Source organism: Epinephelus fuscoguttatus, linkage group LG3 (genome assembly GCF_011397635.1).
Source record: "Epinephelus fuscoguttatus linkage group LG3, E.fuscoguttatus.final_Chr_v1".
Taxonomy (NCBI): Eukaryota; Metazoa; Chordata; class Actinopteri; order Perciformes; family Serranidae; genus Epinephelus; species Epinephelus fuscoguttatus.
The window spans coordinates 30277664-30300318 of NC_064754.1; the positions used below are offsets into that span (position 1 = coordinate 30277664).

Sequence of the window (22655 nt, forward strand, 5' to 3'; positions counted from 1 at the left end):
TTTTGTTATTGAATGTAATGCAGTGACTCAGATAATGTATGAAACCCTTGTCTGCTGTCTTTAATGCATTTATTTTTTGGGACAATAAAGTTTATCTTATCTTAAAAAAGGTGCAATTTCAACAATATGTCACAGATTTTTCACATTCAGTCAGTCAACTATTTACTGTCATTATATGTGCCTTTTCCCATATGTTTTCAGTCTTGTGTAATGCTGGCATCAACAAAACCAACTAAAGTGGAAGCTATTGAGGAAGCAGGTTAAGTTATCTGCTGCCTTTCAAATTATTTACAAATCAAACATATTGGCAGCGCCAGAAGTCAGAAGTCTGATATAGATCATTTTGTCCTAAAGCTGCAGACTGACAATATTTTGCATGATGTTTAATATTTTTTTTAAAATATGACCAAGATAAGTATTAATTGTTTTTGGTCGGGGTGAAAAGCCTGTTAAGCAGCATTTTACAGCGAACTACTCACTGTTTAACTTGCTCCTGAAACTTGCACCAGTTGCATCAATATTAGGTGTGAAGGTCAACCAGTGGGACAGATTGGACCCTAAGGCGGGCTGGTTCTGACCCGCGGGCCTTATGTTTGACAGCCCCTGTGTAGCGTCTGATCAGCGCTCCTCCTCCAGCCCAGGAGGTGGCAGTGTTTTTACTGTATTACGTTGGACGTCAACACGCAAAGGTATAAGGAAGAAGTGGAAGACGCGGTGTTTGAAGATTCTTTGATTGGCTATTTTAAGCAGGGAAGTTTGCCGGCGTGGTAGGCTGGTAGGCAGTCTCACGCACATTGGTGTCCCCGTACGCTCCGGTTTAGCCTTCCCGCTTCTGCGCAGCTCGACCCGGCCAAAGCTATCCAGCCTGCCCCCTGTGTCTATTTGCCCCTTGTGAGCAGCATGTCTGATTACGGCGGTTTGCCGACTAACGGAGTCGGCGCTGGGATGAAAAAAGACGCTTTTGCTGATGCAGTACAACGAGCCAGACAGGTAATCAAGCGCTCAGCGACAAGAAAAGAGAGCCGGCGTGCTAGTTAGCTGGTGGGAAACCGCAGCTAGCTTAATTACCCGTGACGTTAGCTTTAGGTAACTAGCAAGCGAGCTAGCTATTAGCAGTGCCATTCATTTGTCTTACCCTCGCCAGGTTGTGTGGTCAGTTGAAATGTTTTCGGGGTGAACTGAGCGGCGTTGACAACGTAGGTCACTCTTTCATGTATAGCTAAATTAACCGACTTGTCGCTACCGGGATCTTTGAGTTAACGGTTAGTTAAATGGACCAACGTTAGCTACTTAAGCTAAGTTAGCCTGGGTAGTTACTTCAGTTAACGGTAAGCTGACCGTGAAGTTTCACTCTCCTCCATGTGTAAAACGCCATTTTAGAAGAATTGAACAATAAACAACATTGCTGTGACACTAGGATCATCGGAAAATAAGGTTAACGGACTCGCTTGTTATATTGTATTGATAACTAGCATCAAATGGACAAAGGGATGTTCATTTATTTAGTGACTGAAATTTCACTACTCGTTGGATATTTCTTTAACGGTCAAAGTGTGAAGCTCCATTACGGGTCTTTGTCGTTATCAAGGTTAGATGTGCCACTAATGATTGTTTGCATTATTGGTTAATGATTAAACTATCATGTTTTATTACCTGATTAGTCGAGGAACAGCCCCAAACCCTAATATATGCAACTAACTGCTAAATTACACAGAAAGAAAGCTTTAAAAATCTACTGTTTGAGAAGCTGCACCTAGTGTTTGGCATTATTGCCTTTTTGATTTATCAAGTATAACGATTTATTATCAAAATTATAGCGTATTGATTTTCTTTCTATAGATTAATCCATGTTTTCAGCTTTAGTCAAGGCACTGTTGACTGTTGGTGTGATGGTTGTCTCACTTTAGTCCCTGTTTTCACTTATGTAGAAACATTAAAGGGGTACTTCGGCATTTTATTATAGCACTTTCATGAACACCACGTATAGATCAAAAAATGAGAGGTCAAAATTGATACAGCAGAAAGAGATATCCTCACGTCTAAAGGACAAATCACAGTTTCCACATCCTCAATTCTGTGAGGGTCCACATGGACCCCTATGCAGATGTCTGTGTGCAGCCCATTTTTTGTTGCAAGGTGAACTGTAGTCATAGTAAGCATGCCTCCTGTGCATGGTCCAGTCTCCTGCTCTACACCAGTCCAAAACCTTGAAGTCAAGCCAGCTTCCACGAGGAAGTTAATTTAAAGTTGGGTATTTGACAGCCATTCACTCTACACCCAGCAGCATTGTTTAGTTTCACTTCCACCCAATGTCAGCAGGGGGACAGAAAGCTTACCTCCCACCCCTCCAGTCTACTGACAAGGGCTGAAGCTGACTGCCAGCTGTACTATGAATAGAACCTTATGCGCATCTGTGTGACTGAAGCTCTCTGCAGACATTCGATGTAGAAAGTTTGTCCGAGTCTTAAAGGGGAACTTCACCCTATGGTCTAAGACAGTCCAAAATTATTTGTAAATATGGACAGCTCTCTTCCAAACCCCCAAACCAGAGTGCTAAAACTCAAATTTTTGATGTCATAGGGTATAAAGTCTAGAGCTGCTCTATGAAGAGTGAATTGGGAAAGATGCTATGGATGACACAGAGCAGCCAGGGGCATGATCGGAGTATATGGGAACATTTTCTTTTTCATTTTCCGAAAACACTATGATAAAATAGAGCTGATTTGGGTATAAAAAAGAAAACAAACGTTCTGCGGGTCCACAAAATCAGGCTCCCATTCATTGTCTGTTGAGCAGACTTTTGAGATTTCCTTCTCTGGTTTCTGGCTTTGAAAGAAAGTAGCTCAGGTTCTCAAATAATGATTACACTTTCTTTGGCCATGAAAATAACACCTAGGAATCCTTAAAATAGGTCCCCTTTAAGGTCTGGACACACCATACCGACATCAAACGACTAGGAACCATGAAGGCAGACTACTGTGTCGCTTCACGTGGCCTGTGTCTTGGCCAAAAAGTTGGAGTTAAAACACACTGCAAAGAGCAGTGTTGCCAACACTTTTCAAATGCAAGATGATGACATATGCTAATTTGCATATTGATGATGTCATTACACATTAGTGGAAGCATTAAAACGTCCTAAATTAGATTCAGTAGAAAAATCCTCAACAAAGCATTCGAATGTCACCCATAGCTATGGTGCTTACACTTCAATAAAGGCTGTCTGTTCTAAATTTGTAGTCTCCAGGCACAGATGACAATATCAGTGTATGCTTCATGTGCTTGCCGAGTGCCCCTTTAAATGAGCTGATCTTTCTTTGTAAGAAAAACTCCCTGAGTTCATTGCTATTTTAGGGTGTATTGCAGACGCGTCATCCCATGTATGTCTTTCTAGATTGCAGCTAAAATTGGTGGAGACGGTGTTCCCTCAGTGAGCAACAACGGAGGAGCTGAGAACTATCCATTCACAGCACAGAAGCGTTCCTTGGAAGAAGCAGGTGAAAAATGGGCACAAACGGGCACTTGGGCACTCTGCATTTGTTAGTCCACATTGTTGACTCACATTTTCTTATGTTTTCAGATGAACCCGATGCCAAGAAGGTAGCATCACAGAGTGAAATTGATTCTGCATTGTGTACGTTAAATCACTCATTGATCCTATTACAAACACGCACTCGGTTCAGTTTCCAGCCACTCACCACATTTTTCCTTCCTTTACAGCCATTGGAGCTCAGCTAGCTGCCCTGTCCCAACAAAGGTAAAAGGTTATTTTTTGTGTCTTTTACAGGAAGACTTTCGGTGCTTGTGGTCATGACTTCCTTTACATGTTGTTGTTTTTTCTTACTTGTCTGCAGTGTCAGGCCCTCCACAATGACAGAAGAGTTCAGGGTTCCTGATGGCATGGTCGGTCTCAGTAAGTACATGCACAGACGTTTTCTAAACCATTGACATGATGCCTCTGTTACACGTGTTCAATCTAACTGTCTTTGCTGTTGTTCCTAGTCATTGGCCGAGGGGGTGAACAGATTAACAAAATACAGCAAGATTCTGGCTGCAAGGTCCAGATTGCGCACGGTGAGATATGTGCTAACACCAGAAGTCAACAAAGTGTGATGGGTTTTCTTGCTTCTCTTGGATTAATGCTTATCTTCCTATTCACTCACAGACAGCGCTGGTCTTCCAGATAGAAGTGTTTCTCTGACAGGGTCACCAGATGCCATACAGTAAGTTGTTTTTTTTTTATTAATTTAGTAACATTTTCTTTGTTAATCTGCACAGTGGCAGTTAAAATGTGACTCTTTGGTTTGTCACTCTTGTTACACACAACACACACATGCAGTTACGGTTTCAGAGGGTTAGTGCAGAGTCAGCTATAATACAGCGCCCCTGAAGCAGTCTAGGGGTCCAATGCCTTGCTCAAGAACACCTTGGCCAGGAGGCAAACTGGCAATTCTCCAGCTGCTAGTCCACATGCCATACTCGGTCTGTATGGAGACTTGAACCGTCCATACTTCAGTTTCCAAGCCAAGCTTTCACAGTCCAAGTCCCCAGTGCTACTGCTGTCCAGCTTGATTAGTGGAAATCACTGGTGGTTATCCAGCCCAGTTGCCAGACGAAGATGTTGGTGTTGTACATTTCTAGAAACCACAGATAAGTTACGTTTGCATGATTCATACATATCATATCAATTTTTCTAAAGTGACGTAGTTCTGATAATGTATATGAGGTGACTTCTACATCGGTAGGCGCAAGGGATAGTGGACATCTAAGCGAGATGACTGCCAGGCTGCAGACCACTGCTCGATCAACAACTAACATAACCAGTTGTTCTTTAGCGAGACATTGCAGTGTTTCCAGCAGTGTTTCTGCCACTGAACGTGGGTGTTCTTAGTGAGTCATCACTGCGTTTCCTGCAGCAATTGTGCCACCAAAGATGTTTTTTTTTAAAGTTAAAACATGATCCTTTACTAGCCATAAACAAATGGGTTTTGTGGCTTAAGATAACCACATCTTAATCACAGTGTTGTTGTTTTGTTTGTTTTTTAAAGATATTTTTGGGGGCATTTTGCCTTCTAATGGACAGGACAGCCAAGTGTGAAAGGGGGAGAGAGAGAGATAGAGAGGATGACATGCAGCAAAGGGCCACAGGCTGGACTTGAACCTGGGCCGCTGCGGCAACAGCCTTGTATGTGGGGCGTCTGCTCTATCCACTAAGTCACTGACGCCCCAGTCACATTGTTGTTAAGATGTACAGTTTCAACGTATCTGCTACATAATGATGTACAAGTGTTACATATCCATGGATTACACAAATGTACACTGCCAACATTTATTCTGGCACTGGGTTGAGATAACAGCCTTTCAGGCTCACCTCAGGGCACAAAAGTGTCCTAACCTTGCCTGACAAAATCGAGCACAAATTCACAATAGCTGAGACCACATGTAGGAGTGCATCCACATGTTAATGCAGCTGTCCTTTGGCTCATAAACAGTATTTCCACAAAATCATGTGCAAGTCTCCGAATCCATTTTGAAGTTATGCGCCTTTTTGCAATAAGCCACTACCCTCCCCGCCGTTTTCCAAATTACATTAACAGACACACCTTCTCACATGTTCACACAACCTCCTTACCAAATATTAGGCCCCTAGGGCAAACGCTGTGGCCGTCAAACAGTAGCTTAAAGCTGCTGTTTGCAGCTAATACTGAGATGCTTCTCATTTTCATTAGTTCATTTCCTAAGGGTAATATTAAAATTTCTTGGAGCTGGGTTAATGACTATTTAGAGTAAAACTTTCAGCTGTATACAAGGTACATTTTTCTGCTTTTTGAAATGAGATGCATGGCCTCTTGATAACTCTGCAGCTGCTCAAGACTACGGCATTACAGTAGGCACAGCTGGAGCTTTTTTCACTGCCTGTAATAAGTCAGATTAGTGTGACCCCAGAGCACCTTGGTAGCAAAATGGTTACAGTGTATGCCATGCAACTGCAATCTCACTGGTTCAGTTCAGTTTATGCCTCATTAGTCTTGTGTTCTTCAGTCATTTTAACACCCTTCTTTCATTTGAATTTGCCTCCAGGAGAGCCAAAGCACTTATAGATGACATAGTGTCAAGGGGTCATGAAACGACCAATGGGCAGTCAGGTGGTTCCATGCAGGAGATGATCATCCCTGCAGGCAAGGCCGGCCTTATTATAGGTAAAGGAGGAGAAACCATCAAACAGCTTCAGGTGAGAATTACAGGGTACCTTAATTTAACTCTATGATCATTTGATTCAGTGTGTGAGTGTTTTAGTTATGCATAGAATAGAAAGAAAATGATTACTCGGTAAAAAAAAAAAAAAAAAAAAAGTTCTGTGCTGATTTCTAAAAGTTCACTGCAGTGAATGGTGTAACATGTTAAGTGAAATTGCCATGTGTGATCAGTGTGACATTCCTCTCCTGCAAAATCTTAGGAGCGGGCTGGAGTTAAAATGATTCTTATTCAAGATGGATCCCAGCCACCCAACATAGATAAACCCCTACGCATCATTGGAGACCCCTACAAAGTTCAGGTACTCTTTGTAGGGGCAGATTTGACTGAATTGGAGATGTGTTATGCTCCTATTTAACCTTCAAATCACTGTCTTTTGTTGCTTTTTTTTTTTTTAGCAAGCAAAGGAGATGGTTAATGAGATTCTACGAGAAAGGGATCACGCAGGTTATGGAGACAGGAATGAATACGGCTCAAGAATGGGAGGTGGCGGCGGTGGTGGTGGCGGGGGTGGCGGCATCGACGTAAGAAATCTTGTCATAACTATGCTTCTTGTATATAAGGACCATTTTCCTCAACCTGAATGACCGTAGCATTATATGTGTGAATGGATGATGCACTTTTACCATAATATTGAATAATGGGTGAGACTTGACAGGTTTGAGCAGTTATCACAGTTTTCTGTGTAATTTTACAGATAGCTGTGCCACGCCACTCTGTGGGAGTTGTAATTGGCCGATGTGGGGAGATGATAAAGAAGATCCAGAGTGATGCCGGAGTGAAGATACAGTTTAAACCAGGTGAGCTCTCCAAACATTTTCTGGAAGATTAAACTGCACCATATTTTATTACATTTAAGTCATACATGTAATTACAACTCATTTTCTTCCTCCTTGGCCTGGCGGGAAAAAGCCACTCATAAGCCCAATTCAGACCAAAGATCCACGACCAAAAAAAAAAAAAAAAAAGTTATAGAATTTTGCAGAGAAAACTTGCAGAGGTCCTTGTCAGCTCGAGTCAAGCCAGATAATGGTGTCATCACAACTCGGCTCATGAAGTCGCCAGCGACTGGTTTTAAAACGTAAAGTACATCACAGCTGATCCGCTTGTAGCAAAGTGTCAAGTCGGCTACAAACTGTCCGCAGATGGCGTGTTCGCTTGCCGAGCCCAAGTGTTTTTCCTTTACATTACTAGAACTGTTGACGCATATGTTGGTCTCTGTACTCACAGTGTGTGTTGGTCCTTTTGTTTTCAGTACAAACCCCCACCAATAAATCTGCTTGTCCTTCTGTCATCCATTACAGATGATGGTACAGGTCCTGATAAAATAGCCCATATTATGGGTCCACCAGACCAGTGTCAGCATGCTGCATCAATCATCACTGACCTGCTACAGAGCATCCGTGCACGAGAGGAGGGCGGGCAGGGGGTAGGTGTTTAATTTCTTCAAAGTACTTATCTATTTTTTTGTGTTGGTGACAGAACACAGAAATGGGACTCTGCTGTTGAACAGTGAAACCTAATGTAAGGAGTGTCCCCTTCCACAGGGCCCCCCAGGTCCTGGTTCAGGGATGCCACCTGGTGGGCGTGGGCGAGGCAGAGGCCAGGGGAACTGGGGTCCTCCGGGAGGAGAGATGGCCTTCTCCATTCCTGCACACAAATGTGGGCTTGTCATTGGCAGAGGAGGAGAGAACGTTAAAGCGATCAACCAACAGAGTGGTGCGTTTGTGGAGATCTCTCGTCAGCCACCACCAAACGGTGACCCTAATTTCAAAATGTTCATCATCCGAGGGTCCCCACAACAGATTGACCATGCAAAGCAGCTTATAGAGGAGAAGATTGAGGTATGTTCAAGTGACTTGTGGAGCGGAGAAAGAATACACAGTGTAAACGGCTGTGAAATGTTAACACATCCTCTTACCTGATTTATATTTTACGTATTTTTTCCTTTTTCCAGGCTCCACTGTGTCCAGTGGGAAGTGGTCCCGGTCCAGGAGGCCCAGGTGGACCCATGGGTCCCTATAATCCCAATCCTTATAATGCAGGGCCTCCTGGGGGTGCACCCCAGTAAGTACAACTCTTAAAATTTTTTTTCCTTTTGGGGCAATTGATAAAAAAGTAGTTTGTGTCTAAGTGGTCCTGTTCTTCTCTGCAGTGGCGCAGCACCTGGTGGTCCCCAGTACTGTCCTCAGGGTTGGGGGGGGAATACCTACCAGCAGTGGCAAGCTCCAGGTCCACATGACCCCAGTGAGTACCTTATCATGTGCACTCGCTTACATTCTATATTCTTTTCTGTACCTACCTCCAAAAATTGTTCTCTGATGTTTTTTTTGTTTTTTTTTTGAGGTATATTAAGTTGTTTCATTTCTTAATTTATCCTGTTTTTTTTTCTTTCCTCACTCTTTAGACAAGGCAGCAGCAGATCCAAACGCAGCGTGGGCAGCATACTATGCACAGTATTACGGCCAACAGCCAGGGGGTGCCATGGGAGCACAGGCTCCAGGAGCCCCTGCAGCGGCACCGGCACCAGGGGACCAGGGTCAAGCACCACAGGCCTCCGGGGGCCAGCCAGACTACACAAAAGCATGGGAGGAGTACTACAAGAAGATGGGCATGAGTGAGTGTGAGCTTGAAACTACAAGGTTCTGTCTGGGAGGATTGCTTGTATTCATTTCAGTACTGTTAGTATTACAATTAGTAAATAATCAATCATACTGATGTCAGCACTATACCATGAAATGCATTGACTACATGAATGTGTTCATCCTGTACAAATTGTGTGTCTTGTGTTTTTCCAGCCCAGCCAGCTGGAGGGGCAGCACCCGCTCCAGGCACAGCAGTAGCTGCCCCAGCGGCAGCAGCGGGAGGAGCTGCAGCTGGAGGTCAGCAGGACTACAGTGCAGCCTGGGCTGAGTACTACAGACAGCAGGCGGCCTACTATGGACAGCCAGGGCAGCCTGGACAGCCAGCTGCTCCTCAGCAGGGACAACAGGTAGCACATCCATGACCAGTGTCCCAAATTAACCTTGTAGCTGTCAAGGTCTAGTGAGCTAAAAACAATTGCCCGCCGAAAAAACACATTCACTGGCCGAAATATTGTATACCAATTTCTATAGAAATGTTTCCCCAACTGTTTTATGTGCCATTGTGTGTTTACAATGAGATACTGTGACAGAATCAATATAGAGAGCAGAGGTACAAGGTTCTTTATTGTCCAATGAACAACAATTATAAGAGCAGACTTCACTGACTTAATCTTCATATAATCATTCTTGGTGATCCCTAGTGTTGCCAAATAATACCATTGGGAGTCTATTAAAATTAAGGTAGATAGAGAATCATCCAGGCAGTCAACAGTTTAAGATCATCTAAAAACCAAAGTCACAGTGTGACACCCACAGCAAAAGACTATTTTAGCATTATTTGGCACCCTGCTGGTGTTAATTACTGATCCAACATAAAATTCTTCACACACACACACACACTAGGGCCCTGTTTATACGACAACGATTTCAACTGAAAACGGTAAACTTTAGTTGTGTTTTGGCCGATCGTTTACATGACAGCGGCGTTTTGGGTGCCTAAAAACGCAACGATTTGAAAACGGTTTCCAGAGTGCAACGTTTTGGAAACTGCAGCGTCTCCGTTGTCATATAAACGTGCAATATGCAGTTCCTCTGAAAATGGACTTTTCGCACATGCGCATTACGGTTCCAGTCACTAGGCATGCCGACCGTCACAACAGCAATGCCGAGCTCTGTTTGTGCTGTTCACCCTGTTGATTTGAAGTGAAGTGTAGATCTGTTACTGTAGCAACTCCACCTCGTCGTCCATCCAGACAAAGTTATCTGTGCATGCTTTCGCCATTGTGTCGTCTTTGTTTTGGTTTGTAATCACCGCGTTGGAGAGGAAGGCGCTTCAGCGCAGGCGCATGGCGTCATGCCGTGCTGTTGCTTTGCAAATTTACACTGCCACCCATTGGCCTGGCGTGCATACTACAGCATTTCCAGTAGATTTTGTGGCTCCGTGTGAACAGGGATCGTTTCAATAACATCGTCATATAAACACATACGTTTTTTAAAATGCAAAGGACAGACTTTTCTGTTTTTACTGAAATCGTTGTCGTATAAACGGCCCCAAGGGCTGTAACGGTTTGTGTATTCATACCAGACCACCATGTTACGGTGGTATGCCAATTGAGACAAGCCTGAGTTCCACCTGTAAACTTTTATCCATACACCATTAGCAACACAAGCTCAGGTTGGCAAAACAAGCGGATTGGTGTGCAAGCCAGTCACAGTATGGCGAGGGCAAATAGAAGCCAGATGTTCTGATCACCAGGATGATAACAGTGGGTGCTATGCATGTTTAAATATAGCCTAGGGGGAAATAATTGAAACACTTCTCCTGATGCACAAGTGTTATTTTTTTATTGTTGCCTTTGGGAAAGTGTTGTGTTTGTTACAGTCTAATACAGAAGTGTTTTAGATGTGCCCTGTTATTATAAAATGTAAGTGGTTTGCCAAAGTCGCTAGTGGGCACACTGCTACCTCAGTCCCTGGCAAGAGTATTAAACCAGTTTATGAAGCAAACTGTGACTCTTATGTACTATTACAGCCCTATAACACAACGTAGTGGGAATTTTCCCATTTCTTTACAAAGCAAAGACTGATTAAAATTTGTCTGTCTCATTTCAGGCCCAGTAAACGATTGGCTCGGTCTGTTGGAAGGTTGCGATGGCTCTCTGGACTTGTTTGTTTTTTTCTATCAATTTCCTTTTGGCTTTAACAAGACAAGATCATGGTTTACTCATCCACCCAGACATTTTCTATTACAACGTTCTTGCTTGTTTTTTAAGTCAGAATTTAAAAAGGGAACACATTTCACCCATGTATTGAACAAAGCACTAAATTGCTACTTGGATTACTATCATTTTTGCCCCTTCACCTCACCCACCCCTTGTAATATTTTTGCTCATTTTTAAAAAGAAATGTGAATTAATAAGCATCTTTGTTTGCAAGCTAGCACAACAGTATCTCAACACTGTCTCACATTTAAGTAGTTTTCCCCCTTCAATTTCTTGAGGGTAAAAAACGGTCTAGCAGTATTTTGAATATATTCAGAAATTATTGTTTGTAAGAAAAAAATGCAACAATTTTTGGTCCATTTTGTCTTTTTTTCCCTCCTTTTGTTCTCGGTACTTTTTAAACTTCTTCTTTTTTTTTTTTTTTTTTTTTTTTAAGAAAACATTCCCAGTGTTAAGTTGCAGGTGTATTTCTCCCTGCTATCATGATTTCTTATTTTTAATTTTATTCATTGTAATTATTTTTCTTCAGGGGGTTGTGTGCCTGTATGCAGTGTATGCTACTGAACAGAAAAATGTGTGTAAGTGGGCTGTAATGTGGCACAAACTGTCCTCCAGAGTGTAGGGTGGTTGTGTGCAGCATGTATGTGATGGTGTGCTTGACTGCCCTCTGTTTAATTTCTATCTTTGTTTTTGTTTTTTTTTTCTTTTTTGTTTCAATAGGTTCCGTTACTGTATGCTGATTTTTTTAGATGTTATTTTTTACAGCTTGTTTTTAAATACTTAAAATAAAACATCCAATTACCAGTTTCTTTCCTCTTGTTTGCTCATGACTACCACTGAGTTTAGGGTGGGTTGTTCCCCATTTTAGACCTTATGATAAAGTCGTATCAGATGAAACGACCTGTTTGGTTGATTCTACGTCTCATGTCTGATGCTGGGAGTGACAGTAATTAAACAGACATACTTGGATCCTTTTGTAGTGGCTTCCTGCAGGATGTCACCTCTGTCGTGCCCTACCTTTGTTGTGGTTTGATGGATGTATGCACCGGCGAGTGAGGGCAGTCTCGTGCAGCCTGTGGACCAATCAGGACGGGCCTGACTGCGAGGAGGGACACCAGTTTCAGTGGGAGATGGCGCCCAGCTCGAAATCAGAAAAGGACGATAGCAAACAGAAACCTCAAAGGAAACACAAAGACCATGTCGTAAAGCTTCTCACGCGTGGGAAGGTAGGCATGAATCCACAAAACCCGGCTTAAATTACGGATAGAGCTGTTCGTAAATAATAAGACTGCTCCAAGTGGAAGTCGCCTTGTTTTCAGGAGCTTCTGGGGCTAGCTGCTAACTAGCTCGGAAGCTAACATCTAATGGCAGGCAGGTGGCTAATTAGCTAATGCTACAAAGTCTGGACACCATGAGTTTCCGCTGTTTCCCAGCAATGTTTCTCGACATCTGTCTCTCTCGGCGTGGTTTGCAAACATACTCATAGACGCCTGAATGTAAATGAACAGTGTTAGCATGCTAGCTAATGATGAACACCTTTAACGGTTGACCGTTATATCGTAACTTGAAAGCTCAGTCGGCGTTAGCTTCAGCTAAACCACAGCAGCAACTTCCAGTGCTCCACAGCTCCTTAATGCGACCACAACCCTTAGATATAATGTTAATCACGTAGCCACTTTAGTTAATAGACAACTGATATACTGTGCTCGAGCCTTTAGATAGGTTATGTTTAGCTGTTACTGTGCAGGACAGGGGGTGTCAAACACACAGGCTGCGGTCCAGAACCGGTCGTCAAAGGGTCCAGTCCGGCCCATTGGATGTCTTTGCACACCTAATATTGATGCACTTGTGAAGGCAAAGATGTGCCAGGTCTCAGGAGCAGGTTCAGCAGTGAGCAGCCTACTTTATGCAAATGCTGCTTCTGACTGACTAGGATGCAGCTCTCTGACATAACATCAGATACTTATTGTGGTCATATTTATAGACATTGAACATTGTGCAGAATATTGTCCATCAGCAGCTTCAACACAAAAGAAGCTACATTAGACTAATATGGTAAATGGACCTGCTCTTGTATTGCGCCTTTCTAGTCATCTGACCACTAGCTTTTTACACTACGAGTCACATTCACCCATTCACACACATATTCATACACTGGTGGTCGAGGCTACCATACAAGGTACCACCTGCTACTCAGTTTTTTTTGTTTTGTTTTGTTTTTTAAGATATTTTTTGGGGCATTTTTGCCTTTAATGGATAGGACAGACAAGTGTGAAAGGGGGAGAGAGAGAGAGGGAGTGACATGCAGCAAAGGGCCACAGGCTGGATTCGGACCCGGGCCGCTGCGGCAACAGCCTTGTACATGGGGTGCCTGCTCTACCACTAAGCCACCGACGCCCCTGCTACTCAGTTTTTAAACACACTCACACCGATGGAACAGCCATCAGGATCAATTTGGTGTTCAGTATCTTGCTCAAGGATGCTTTGACATGTAGGCTGGAGGAACTGGGGATCGATACTGCTGATCTTCCGATTGGTGGACAAACCGCTCTACCTCTTTTAATACAACTTTATATATATCTTTTAATATCTTAAAACAATAATGGTGGAATCCTATTGCAGAGACACGGCTAAAACATTAGATTTGTAAATGGTCTCTAAGGCAGGGGATAAGTTAACCTCTTTCCTCAGTAGCTTCCAATTTTACAGGTTCGACCCACTTGAGATCAAATTGGGCTGTATGTGGCCCATGAAGTAAAATGAGTTTGACACCCCTAGTGTAGGGCATTGAATGAATTTCCTGTGTAACATTATTCATATCCAGAACCACCACCACTGACAAGGCTATTCCATAAATACTGCAATTCCCATATATTTAATCACATTTCTATGCTTCATGTTGCACTAAGTATGTTTTTCTAGATTTGAGGACGCAAGGGGCGCATATGATATGAGTTATATATATCAGATGAAAGCTCCTAATGAGGTATGGTACTTGTGTATTTTAAACCAATCCAGCATTATTAATCAAAATCCAAAAGACTTAACACTGAACTATTTGGGACCAAAAAGGTACACATATTCACAGAAATATTTTTTTAAATAAATGTCAAAATATTGTTCATTAAGTATACTGTCATCCACATGTTTATGAAGTTTTAATATGTAAGATAAAATTCAGTAAACAAAGTCAGGACAAAGTATGGTCATTTCTTGTTTTGGCTGTCCCAGAGTTGGTCAAATGTCACTTACACCCCTCTGGTTCTCACCCCTCGTTATTATGTTGCACATCTGACCCATTCTCTTGCCTGTTGTGCAGCTGTCAGGACAGTTCTCTCAGCGTCTGTTCAGGAAGCTGCCACCTCGAGTGTGTGTCCCATTAAAGAACATTGTCAGCGAGGAGTTCCTGAGAGCGGGGTCAGTGTGTGTGTGTGTGTGTGTGTGTTTACTAAGTAGGTTTGTTGTCATTAAGCACCTTGTCTATACACTGAGAGCATTCCAAAGCAAATGCAATTTCTGTGTGTATCAGGACTGTTGATTCTCTGAATGGATATGATGGTGCGTTTTCCTTTCCTAATAAGATTACCTCAATTTAGGCCAGCCAATACAGAGTATAGGTCCAATGCCATTGCTCTATTTTTCTCAGATTTAAAAGCTATGACTGATATTGAGGAAATTTATTTCAATATGAATCTATCACATCATGGTTGATACCTGATTATGCTATATGAAGTCACTATTGCAGCCACTACTAATCTGATTTATTGGATTAGTGCATCCCTAACTGCTAGTGACCAATACATTTAGATTGAGGATTGTCTGAGCGAAATAGTGTTCAAGCTGGGCATATATTATGTATATCACTTTTGGGTTCCAGACATGTCTTTCTTGGCTTCACCAAATGTGGCCGCTACGTCCTGTCCTACACCAGCGATTGTGGAGAAGATGATGATTTCTCCTTTTACATCTACCATCTCTATTGGTGGGAGTTCAACCTGCACAGTCGACTCAAACAGGTAAAGGAAAGCAAATGTACTCACTGTAACCTTAATGTGGTCCATCCAGAAGATTCATATGTGAACAGAGGAGGACTTATTAGATGTAATATCATGTCTTCCTGTGAGAGTTATAACTGGAAACCTCATATAAGTCAGCCTAATGTATACATATCTCATCCTTTGTCCTGTGTCTGCTTTTTCTCTTTAGGTCCATCATGTACGCCTGTTTGCTGGAGAGGAAATTTACAGCGACCTTTACCTGACTGTGTGTGAATGGCCAAATGACCACTCCAAAATTGTCATCTTTGGCTTCAAGTAGGGAATAATGAATACGTTGAATCCGTTTAATCCAGAATTTATGTTACTGCAGCATGTAGGTAATGATATGTGATTTATGTGTCCATGTGTGGTTCTACCTGCCAGTACACGCAGTTCAAGCTCCGTTCTGATGAACTTAATGATGAGTGATGAAAACAACAGAGACATCTACATCACTATCGCCTCCATGCCTCCTCCTAAACCTTGCTCTTACTGCTGTCCTGTTCCGTCAGCCACAACCATACGCACAGGTAAACACACATTCGCAGAGATGGACTACTTTATTGTTCTTACTGCCTCTGTCTCTCTGACTCATCAGACTTCATCCGTTTCTCTCCACAGGAAGTGGTGAGTGTTTGGAACATGGCTATGTACTCAACAGCAGGTACCAGGTGGTGTACCCGTTCCCCACTTTCCAACCTGCTTTCCAGCTGAAGAAGGACCAGGTCATCCTGTTAAACACGAGCTACTCTCTGGTGGCGTGTGGCATCTCACTCTGCCCAGGTAACATTTAAAGAGGAACTAAATTTGGTTAGGGGAGCAAATAATGTCATGTCAGGAGCAGAAACTAGTCTTTACTCAGCCTGGTCCCAACTGCTAAGTCGTTTTTTGTTAAGACCAGTCTTTAGAATTGACATTACGTCAGTTGCATTAACCGAAGTTGAGCCTCGTCCTAACTATGCCCGGTCACAGCTACGTGCGTTCATGTGAATGCCCACACCACTATGGCTATTGCCTAGTAGCGCATGTGTTGTCTTTGTGTTGTGCTGTCTTTCAAATGTGAAGCCAATCATTTATCATTTGTGGCGATGTTATTATGATAAAGAAATAGAAATTTCATGGACATTAAGATCTGTATAGGAGAGGCATGTCTGTGTTTGATTGACAGCAGCTGGCCTGGCAGATAGATCTCCACACATAAGATGAAAGTAGAGAAATAGTAAGCAACTTTGCTGTAGCTCACAACTCATGGACGGACAGTGTGTTGTTAGCAGTTTAGCAGTTTTTTTAGCTGTGAATATTTGTTCGATTGCTTGTTCAACAATCTGAGGTAAAGAACAAGACATGTTAATGTTTGTAGGTTAGCTAGAAAAAGGAGACTTCAGCGGGAACGCTAATGTGGGCTGTTGTTGGCTCTCATGTATCAGGCTGCTGATAGATAGAGATGGACTGAGATTTGACTTTATGCCTGCTCCTGACTTGGTGTAAGATTCACGCCTGGTGTTACTTAGCAGAAGGATTAAGCCTAGATGGTGCAACAGGCATAACTATAAGGTCGGCGTTGGAATACCAAGTTACGACCGACTTAGCTTAAGACCATTTAAAAAGCCCTGGTTCCTAGTGCAGCAAAAGCTAGATCAATTCTGACATGCTTATTTCTGTTGTTTCCAAAATGGCAAATTGGTTCCACTGTGCCACATTGATAAAGTACAAATTCCCAAATGTTTTTCCTGACACTCATTTTCATTCTCATTATCACCACTACACACCTGTAAGATTTAATAAATTGTCTGCTGATGTTGTGTGGCCTGATCTCAGCTATAGATTATTGTCTCTTGCAGGTAAGCAGGGTCAGTCATCGCAGATCCTTTACACAAAGAGAGCAGCTTTGTCAAGTCAAGCCGCTTCATCTTTTTCCTCCACCTCCTCGACGTCTCCTCCATCACTACCTCAGGGATCTCCCGAAAGCCGACTGCCACCTAGCAGGCCTACTCCAATCCCATCATCTCCCAGCCAGTCACAAGCAGCGGTGCGGGCACGAGAGTTTGCAGCTGACCTCTTCAGGCGGGCCCAAGGAGGAGGTGGAGGAGGAGGAGGAAGAGTAAAAGAAATTGAAAGCCAGGCAGAAAGAAGACCAGCTGATGGTGCTGAAAAAGAGGCAGCACAGATACCAGGAGACAAAGGGATAAATGTAGAGAGGAGAAGAGAGGAGGAGAGACGGACTAGTTTGCCACAGGCGTCAACATCAAGTGGGAGCCGCAGTTCGCCACAGTGCTCTGAGCAAGTGATGTCTCCTGCCTCCTCCTCTTCATCACCTTCTTCCCCGCCGACCCCATCCTCATCCCAGGAGGTCGGCCCCTGTGAGCCTGGATATGTCAACTATTCACGTCTGCACTACTGCCTCCAACAGCCAGGGGCAACAGAGCAGAACACAGGAGGTGCAGGAGGTGAGAGAAAGAGGGGAGGACACACAGAACAAGTGTAAAGTAACTGTAGTGGCTAAATTGGCCCAGTGCCAGCTTCCACTGCGGTGAATGAACCACTTAAGTGTTTTCTTGCATGCGCATAACTTTGTGTTTTCTTGCGATGCATTCTTTGGTTCTTCGGTGGTGGTAGTTGACAGAAACCTATTTATTTACTAGACTAATTTCTTATGTTTTAACATTATGTGTTGCGGTAAGAAACGTAACACCTCCTGTGGTCCAAACACACTGATCCCCACACCTGTGTGTCTTTTGTACTTGATTGATTGACGTGACCCATCACCAATTCTAAGAACGTTGACTGCCCCCTTGTGGTGTGACAGCAAACAAAAACACCCATATTGGCTCCAACAGTAACCTTTGTCAGGTCAAGTCTGAGGTCGGGCATTCTTCTTCTCTGTTTCTGTCTCTCCAGGTTATGAAGACGACAAAGTTCAACTACCTTTCACAGTCACTGACCTTAAAGGACGGAACCTGCAGCTGGTCACCGGGCCACACAACGGACAGGTGTGTGTGTTTGCATCAGTATATCTGTGGCTGTAAATTTAGAAACATTGAAATATATATATGTCAAGTTTCCCTACCTGTCCTGGAAGTACTGGAAATAATCAGCTAAAAGCATTTGTCTCCGAGCACCTAATTAAACAGAGTCATAATTCACATATATAGATAATGAGGGTTTGTGTGTTTATTCTTGGTACCTTAAAAAAATTAGCGTAACCTATGTTCTTTCTTGCAGAGTGTGTGTGTGGAGCAGCTGACTCTGGACTTTGAGTATCTTATCAATGAGGTGATCAGGAGCGACGCTGCCTGGGCCCCTCAGTTCTGCTCCTTCAGTGACTATGATGTTGTGATATTAGAAGTCAGTACACACACAAACACACAAGCAGTACTGTGCACTCACACTATGCCTCGTTAACTTTCAGTGTCGTTCTCATTCTCCTGATATTGGTTTGCTGCAGCACTTATTCACGTCTTCATGTCTCGATTCCAAACTAGTTCAGTGTGTGTTTTATTCAGTCCTCATACATGATACAGTAAATACAAACAAAATTGACAGTCTGTTTTTAGTTGTGACTGAAAAGGCTCAGGTAAAAGCAAAAGCTTAAATATGCCTGTCCTATACATTCTCAATAATTTAAGCTACCCTCCAAAAATAAGAAAAGTGCTGCTTTCTTCTTGAGGAGATATAGTCTAACAACACACAGCTTGTCTCCAATATAGATTGGATTGCAAATAGTAAGTCTCATTAGACATGTAGTGTACTGTATATAGCTTTACAGTATAGTGAGTTAAAACTCAAAATGGGGGAATCCCCCCTTAAATGCTTCACATAGGGAGAATTTTTGGTTTTGAACTGTACTTACAGCTGTTGTGTTCTTTAGTCTCTTGTCATCCCTTTGAGCTGCATCGGTGTCCTTAGTCTTTCATTTGGTGACTCCTTCTTTTTTCTTGGCCCCATGCGCTTTTCTTTTCCCATTCCCTTTCCCACCATCCGAGTGGCAGTGAGTTTTGTAATTTGAGCAGCACATTATACTTTTATTAAAGAGGAGCTACGCCCATTTTCAAAATTTGTACACATTATTCCTGTGGTCTACAACAGTCCAAAATATTAGTAAACACAATCAGCTCTCAAAAGTTGAAGTGCTAAAACTCAAATTTGTGATGTCATAGGGTATAAAGACTGGAGCTGCTCCACGGACAGTAAATTAGGAAAATATTGTAGATGACACTGAGAGCAGCAGAGGAATGTTCTGAGTATATGGGTACATTTTCAGCTGCATGCATATTTCCTACCTCATCTCACATACTGTATTTTCTACAGTAAGTTGATTTTTAACTCTGGTGTTTTTGAGCTTAAAAAAGGAGGGGAGGAAGACTGTTTTGCATGTGACCTGGAGATAATGTGTGTGTCATCTGTGCCAGGTGTGTCCTGAAACCAACACTGTGATGATCAACATTGGTCTGCTGCTGCTGGCCTTCTCCAACTCAGATGAGGAGCACTGCAGGTACTTGCAGTACCTAAATAACCCAAAGCCTTCTTCAGCTCTGCATCCTCTCCCGCTAAGTCTGCTTCTCGTTGTTTTTTTTCCCCAGGCCAAACACGTATCATTCCAACCTGCAGGTGAGCTGGGACCTAAACACAGGTGTGTGTTGCACCGTGGGTGTTGGTGACCTTACAGAAGTCAAGGGTCAGACCAGGTGGGGAACTATTGCCACCCCATCATAGACACACACAGATACACACAATGCTATCTGTCTCTTTCTTGTTATGCTCTGCTCATTTCTGTTGTGTTAAAGGTGTCAGTCTTTATCTCTATTCTCAGTGGGAGCGTGTGGAGTTCCTACAGGAAGTCCTGTGTGAACACAGTGATGAAGTGGTTGGTTCCAGAGAGCAGCTCCCGTTACATTAATCGCATGACCAACGAAGCTCTACACAAAGGTGAGTTATATGCACATCTGCACACATGCACACATTCAGCGTCCTGATACCAACACACACCCTCCAACACAGATTGAAAACTGTCCAAAAATGTGGTCCAGATGTCTTTCTTTGAGGATTCTCACTCATCCAGGTCAAGTCAGAGGTCAAATCCAACTGGCAGCTTTTGACTTCTGCTGTCCAGATCTGAACATTTAGGGGGTATTTGTGTACTGGGAAAATATTGGTGGAGAGAAGGACTCTTGTAAAACCTTGCTTACTGCTCCCACATTTCGACCCTGATTTAGCAGAAGATAATTAAGGGATAGGAATTAAATGTACCTCTGTTAAAAGCTGGAGTGTTACTAGAAAGATTGGAAAAATTAAACCACACACTTAGTTACCACCACTTGTTTACTGGTCAATATGTGACGAACATACTGATTTCGTTTTGACAGTTAAATTAAATTACACTTTGTAACATCACTGCTTGGTTTGTCAGACATAAAGCCATGTTTTAACATCTCACCAGTTTGTTAATAATAATAAATTACATTTAACAGGAAAAAACAAGCATAACTAATAACATTAATGACCGCTCTGTTGCTTTTAGGCGTGTCGTTGCAAAGAGGACTTGCTCACAGCAAACATTTTGACACTTGTCATCGTAGGAAAAACACAGGTGTAACTAATATTATTAATGTGTTTGTTCTATTTTAGTGTCCCAGTGAGTCATGACACTGTGACAGTGAGCCAGCATGTGCGGTTAATCAATCAATCAATCAGTCAATTTTATTTATAAAGCCCAATATCACAAATCACAGTTTGCCTCACAGGGCTTTACAGCATACGACATCCCTCTGTCCTTATGACCCTCGCAGCGGATAAGGAAAAACTCCCCAAAAAAACAGTAGAAACCTCAGGAAGAGCAACTGAGGAGGGATCCCTCTTCCAGGACGGACAGACGTGCAATAGATGTCGTACAGAACAGATCAGCATAATAAATTAACAGTAATCCACATGACACAATGAGAGAGAGAGAGAGAGAGAGAGAGAAAAGTCATTTTGACACAGTAGGAAAAACACAGGCATAAATACCAAAACAAATGAAGGTCCGATGATGTCATTGTACATAATAATTTGCCACGTGCTTTTGTTTGGGAGAGTGCCGTTGGGGAAGCTGCCCTCCGGTACAATGGGCAGCCCCTCTGCAACATATGAGGAATTGTCATCATCCTCCACATTTGCACTGCTGTGTCATACATGTGTTCCCCATATGTCTCTCACAAATGTGACATTTTTTGCTTTAAGTTGCGAGGCAGAAAGATCGGTCTGGGGAAAATAATCGAAGCTGAGCATTAAGCACTGTAACGTGAATGTAGCCAAAATGTCTGCTGTGAAAAGGGCCTTAAATTCAGCCATCAGTCATTTTCTTATGTACACTGCTGCTTTGCCTTTTGTGACATAAAAAATATCTTCAAAAGGCTGTGTGGGTAATTGTCATTTCTGTTAAGTGTTTGTTTCAGATAAATTCAGTAGTAGTATTAAGTATTTTTGTTGGTTAAAGTTTCATAAATTTGAGTGGCACAGGTTTTTTATTGCAGTAAACTCTCAGTAAACACTGAGATTAGTCTTAACATACGTTGGTCTCCTGTTTTTATGACAAAGGTCCCAGCTACTGTTGGGATGTTTTACAGTCTTGCAAACTGTTATTTTGATTGTTTGTCTACATGTGTTTTTGGGGATAATATCACTCATCTTCTCACCTGTAGGCTCGTCCCTTCAAGTGCTGGCAGACAGTGACCGATGCACCTGGATTGTATTATGAAGAAAGAAGAAGTGTCAAAGCAATGGAAACAAAAGCACACACAGATATACGTCGACATGGCCTCATCGTCAGTACAGAGCTCAACCTTAATCTGAGCAAAACTGCACATGTTCAGCGACTGCCCTCGGGTAACGTGTAGTTTAAACGTGTCTAATTGGAATCATAGAACGCTCTAAATGCTGTAAAGATGAAGTTTTTTTTTTTAGGTGGTCTGTTTAATCTTTACAGGTTTCATTTTTTCTTTTTTCTTTTTTTGTAACTGTGTACTGTATTATTTCTACCACCAAAACAAAGAGCTGGACTGAACGAAGATTTAGTTTTTACTTTTAATTTTTATACATAAAGGCGTACTGTTATTGTAGTGCGAGTGTTTCGTGTGTGTGTGTGTGTGTGTGTGTGTGTTACTGAGTGTATGTAATAAACTGCACCTGTGTGATGTTCACAAGGGGATTTCATCCAGAGAAATAGTGTGTGTGTGTGTGTGTGTGTGTGTGTGTGTGTGTGTGTGTGTACCTGTATGAGTGTACGCATGTTTAATGTGTATGTTACACTTGACAGATTCTGCTGCTTCTGGACCAGTTCAGTCTAGCTGTGTTGAGTCATAAGGCTGCAGTATTTAAGACACGAGACAAACTGAACCCAGTACTGCATCACTTGACTCTAAACATCTTTTTTTTTTTTTTTTTTTTTTTTTTTGTAAACCTATGTCATGGAAGTAGAGCATTGTTGAGGGGTAAGCTGCTCAGCCAGTTGACGTGCTGTATGTTTACTGGCATGGAAGTAAGACTACGTTGTATTTGGGATATTTTGTGAAAATAAAATGTTA

The 22655-nt window shown here is 42.5% G+C and overlaps 2 protein-coding genes across 4 annotated transcripts; both read left to right on the forward strand.

The window, feature by feature from the left end:
- Nucleotides 1-685: 685 nt before the first annotated feature.
- On the forward strand, nt 686-11492 carry LOC125886218 (KH-type splicing regulatory protein). 3 transcript variants are annotated; one of them, XM_049572244.1, is made up of 18 exons: nt 687-990; nt 3392-3494; nt 3578-3631; nt 3718-3754; nt 3852-3910; nt 4000-4071; nt 4163-4220; nt 6079-6229; nt 6455-6553; nt 6651-6776; nt 6950-7052; nt 7557-7681; nt 7800-8096; nt 8210-8319; nt 8408-8499; nt 8660-8869; nt 9051-9244; nt 10950-11492. In XM_049572244.1, the coding sequence occupies exons 1-18, from the start codon at nt 901-903 to the stop codon at nt 10956-10958; spliced, it is 1989 nt and encodes a 662-aa protein (XP_049428201.1). In that variant the 5' UTR covers nt 687-900; the 3' UTR covers nt 10959-11492. The 3 variants fall into 3 exon arrangements, with proteins under 3 accessions (XP_049428200.1, XP_049428201.1, XP_049428202.1); XM_049572243.1 differs by lacking the exon at nt 10950-11492 and having other exon boundaries at nt 686-990; nt 9051-9259; XM_049572245.1 differs by lacking the exon at nt 687-990 and having other exon boundaries at nt 3475-3494; nt 3578-3597.
- A 501-nt stretch (nt 11493-11993) lies between these two features.
- On the forward strand, nt 11994-22647 carry dcaf15 (DDB1 and CUL4 associated factor 15). Its single transcript, XM_049572198.1, has 13 exons — nt 11994-12285; nt 14379-14476; nt 14937-15075; nt 15266-15372; nt 15481-15626; nt 15718-15879; nt 16938-17543; nt 17995-18086; nt 18319-18441; nt 19506-19588; nt 19677-19781; nt 19907-20022; nt 21774-22647. The coding sequence occupies exons 1-13, from the start codon at nt 12100-12102 to the stop codon at nt 21827-21829; spliced, it is 2019 nt and encodes a 672-aa protein (XP_049428155.1). The 5' UTR covers nt 11994-12099; the 3' UTR covers nt 21830-22647.
- Nucleotides 22648-22655: the final 8 nt, after the last annotated feature.

Bases quoted from the DNA above. Each gene is read 5' to 3' on its own strand.
- LOC125886218 (XM_049572243.1), top strand. From the start codon at position 901: ATGTCTGATTACGGCGGTTTGCCGACTAACGGAGTCGGCGCTGGGATG. The intron at 7,053-7,556 runs GTGAGCTCTCCA...CATCCATTACAG, and splicing joins GAAGATACAGTTTAAACCAG to ATGATGGTACAGGTCCTGAT. The intron at 8,320-8,407 runs GTAAGTACAACT...TCTTCTCTGCAG, and splicing joins CCTCCTGGGGGTGCACCCCA to TGGCGCAGCACCTGGTGGTC.
- dcaf15 (XM_049572198.1), top strand. From the start codon at position 12,100: ATGCACCGGCGAGTGAGGGCAGTCTCGTGCAGCCTGTGGACCAATCAG. The intron at 15,880-16,937 runs GTAACATTTAAA...TGTCTCTTGCAG, and splicing joins TGGCATCTCACTCTGCCCAG to GTAAGCAGGGTCAGTCATCG. The intron at 19,589-19,676 runs GTACTTGCAGTA...TTTTTTCCCCAG, and splicing joins TCAGATGAGGAGCACTGCAG to GCCAAACACGTATCATTCCA.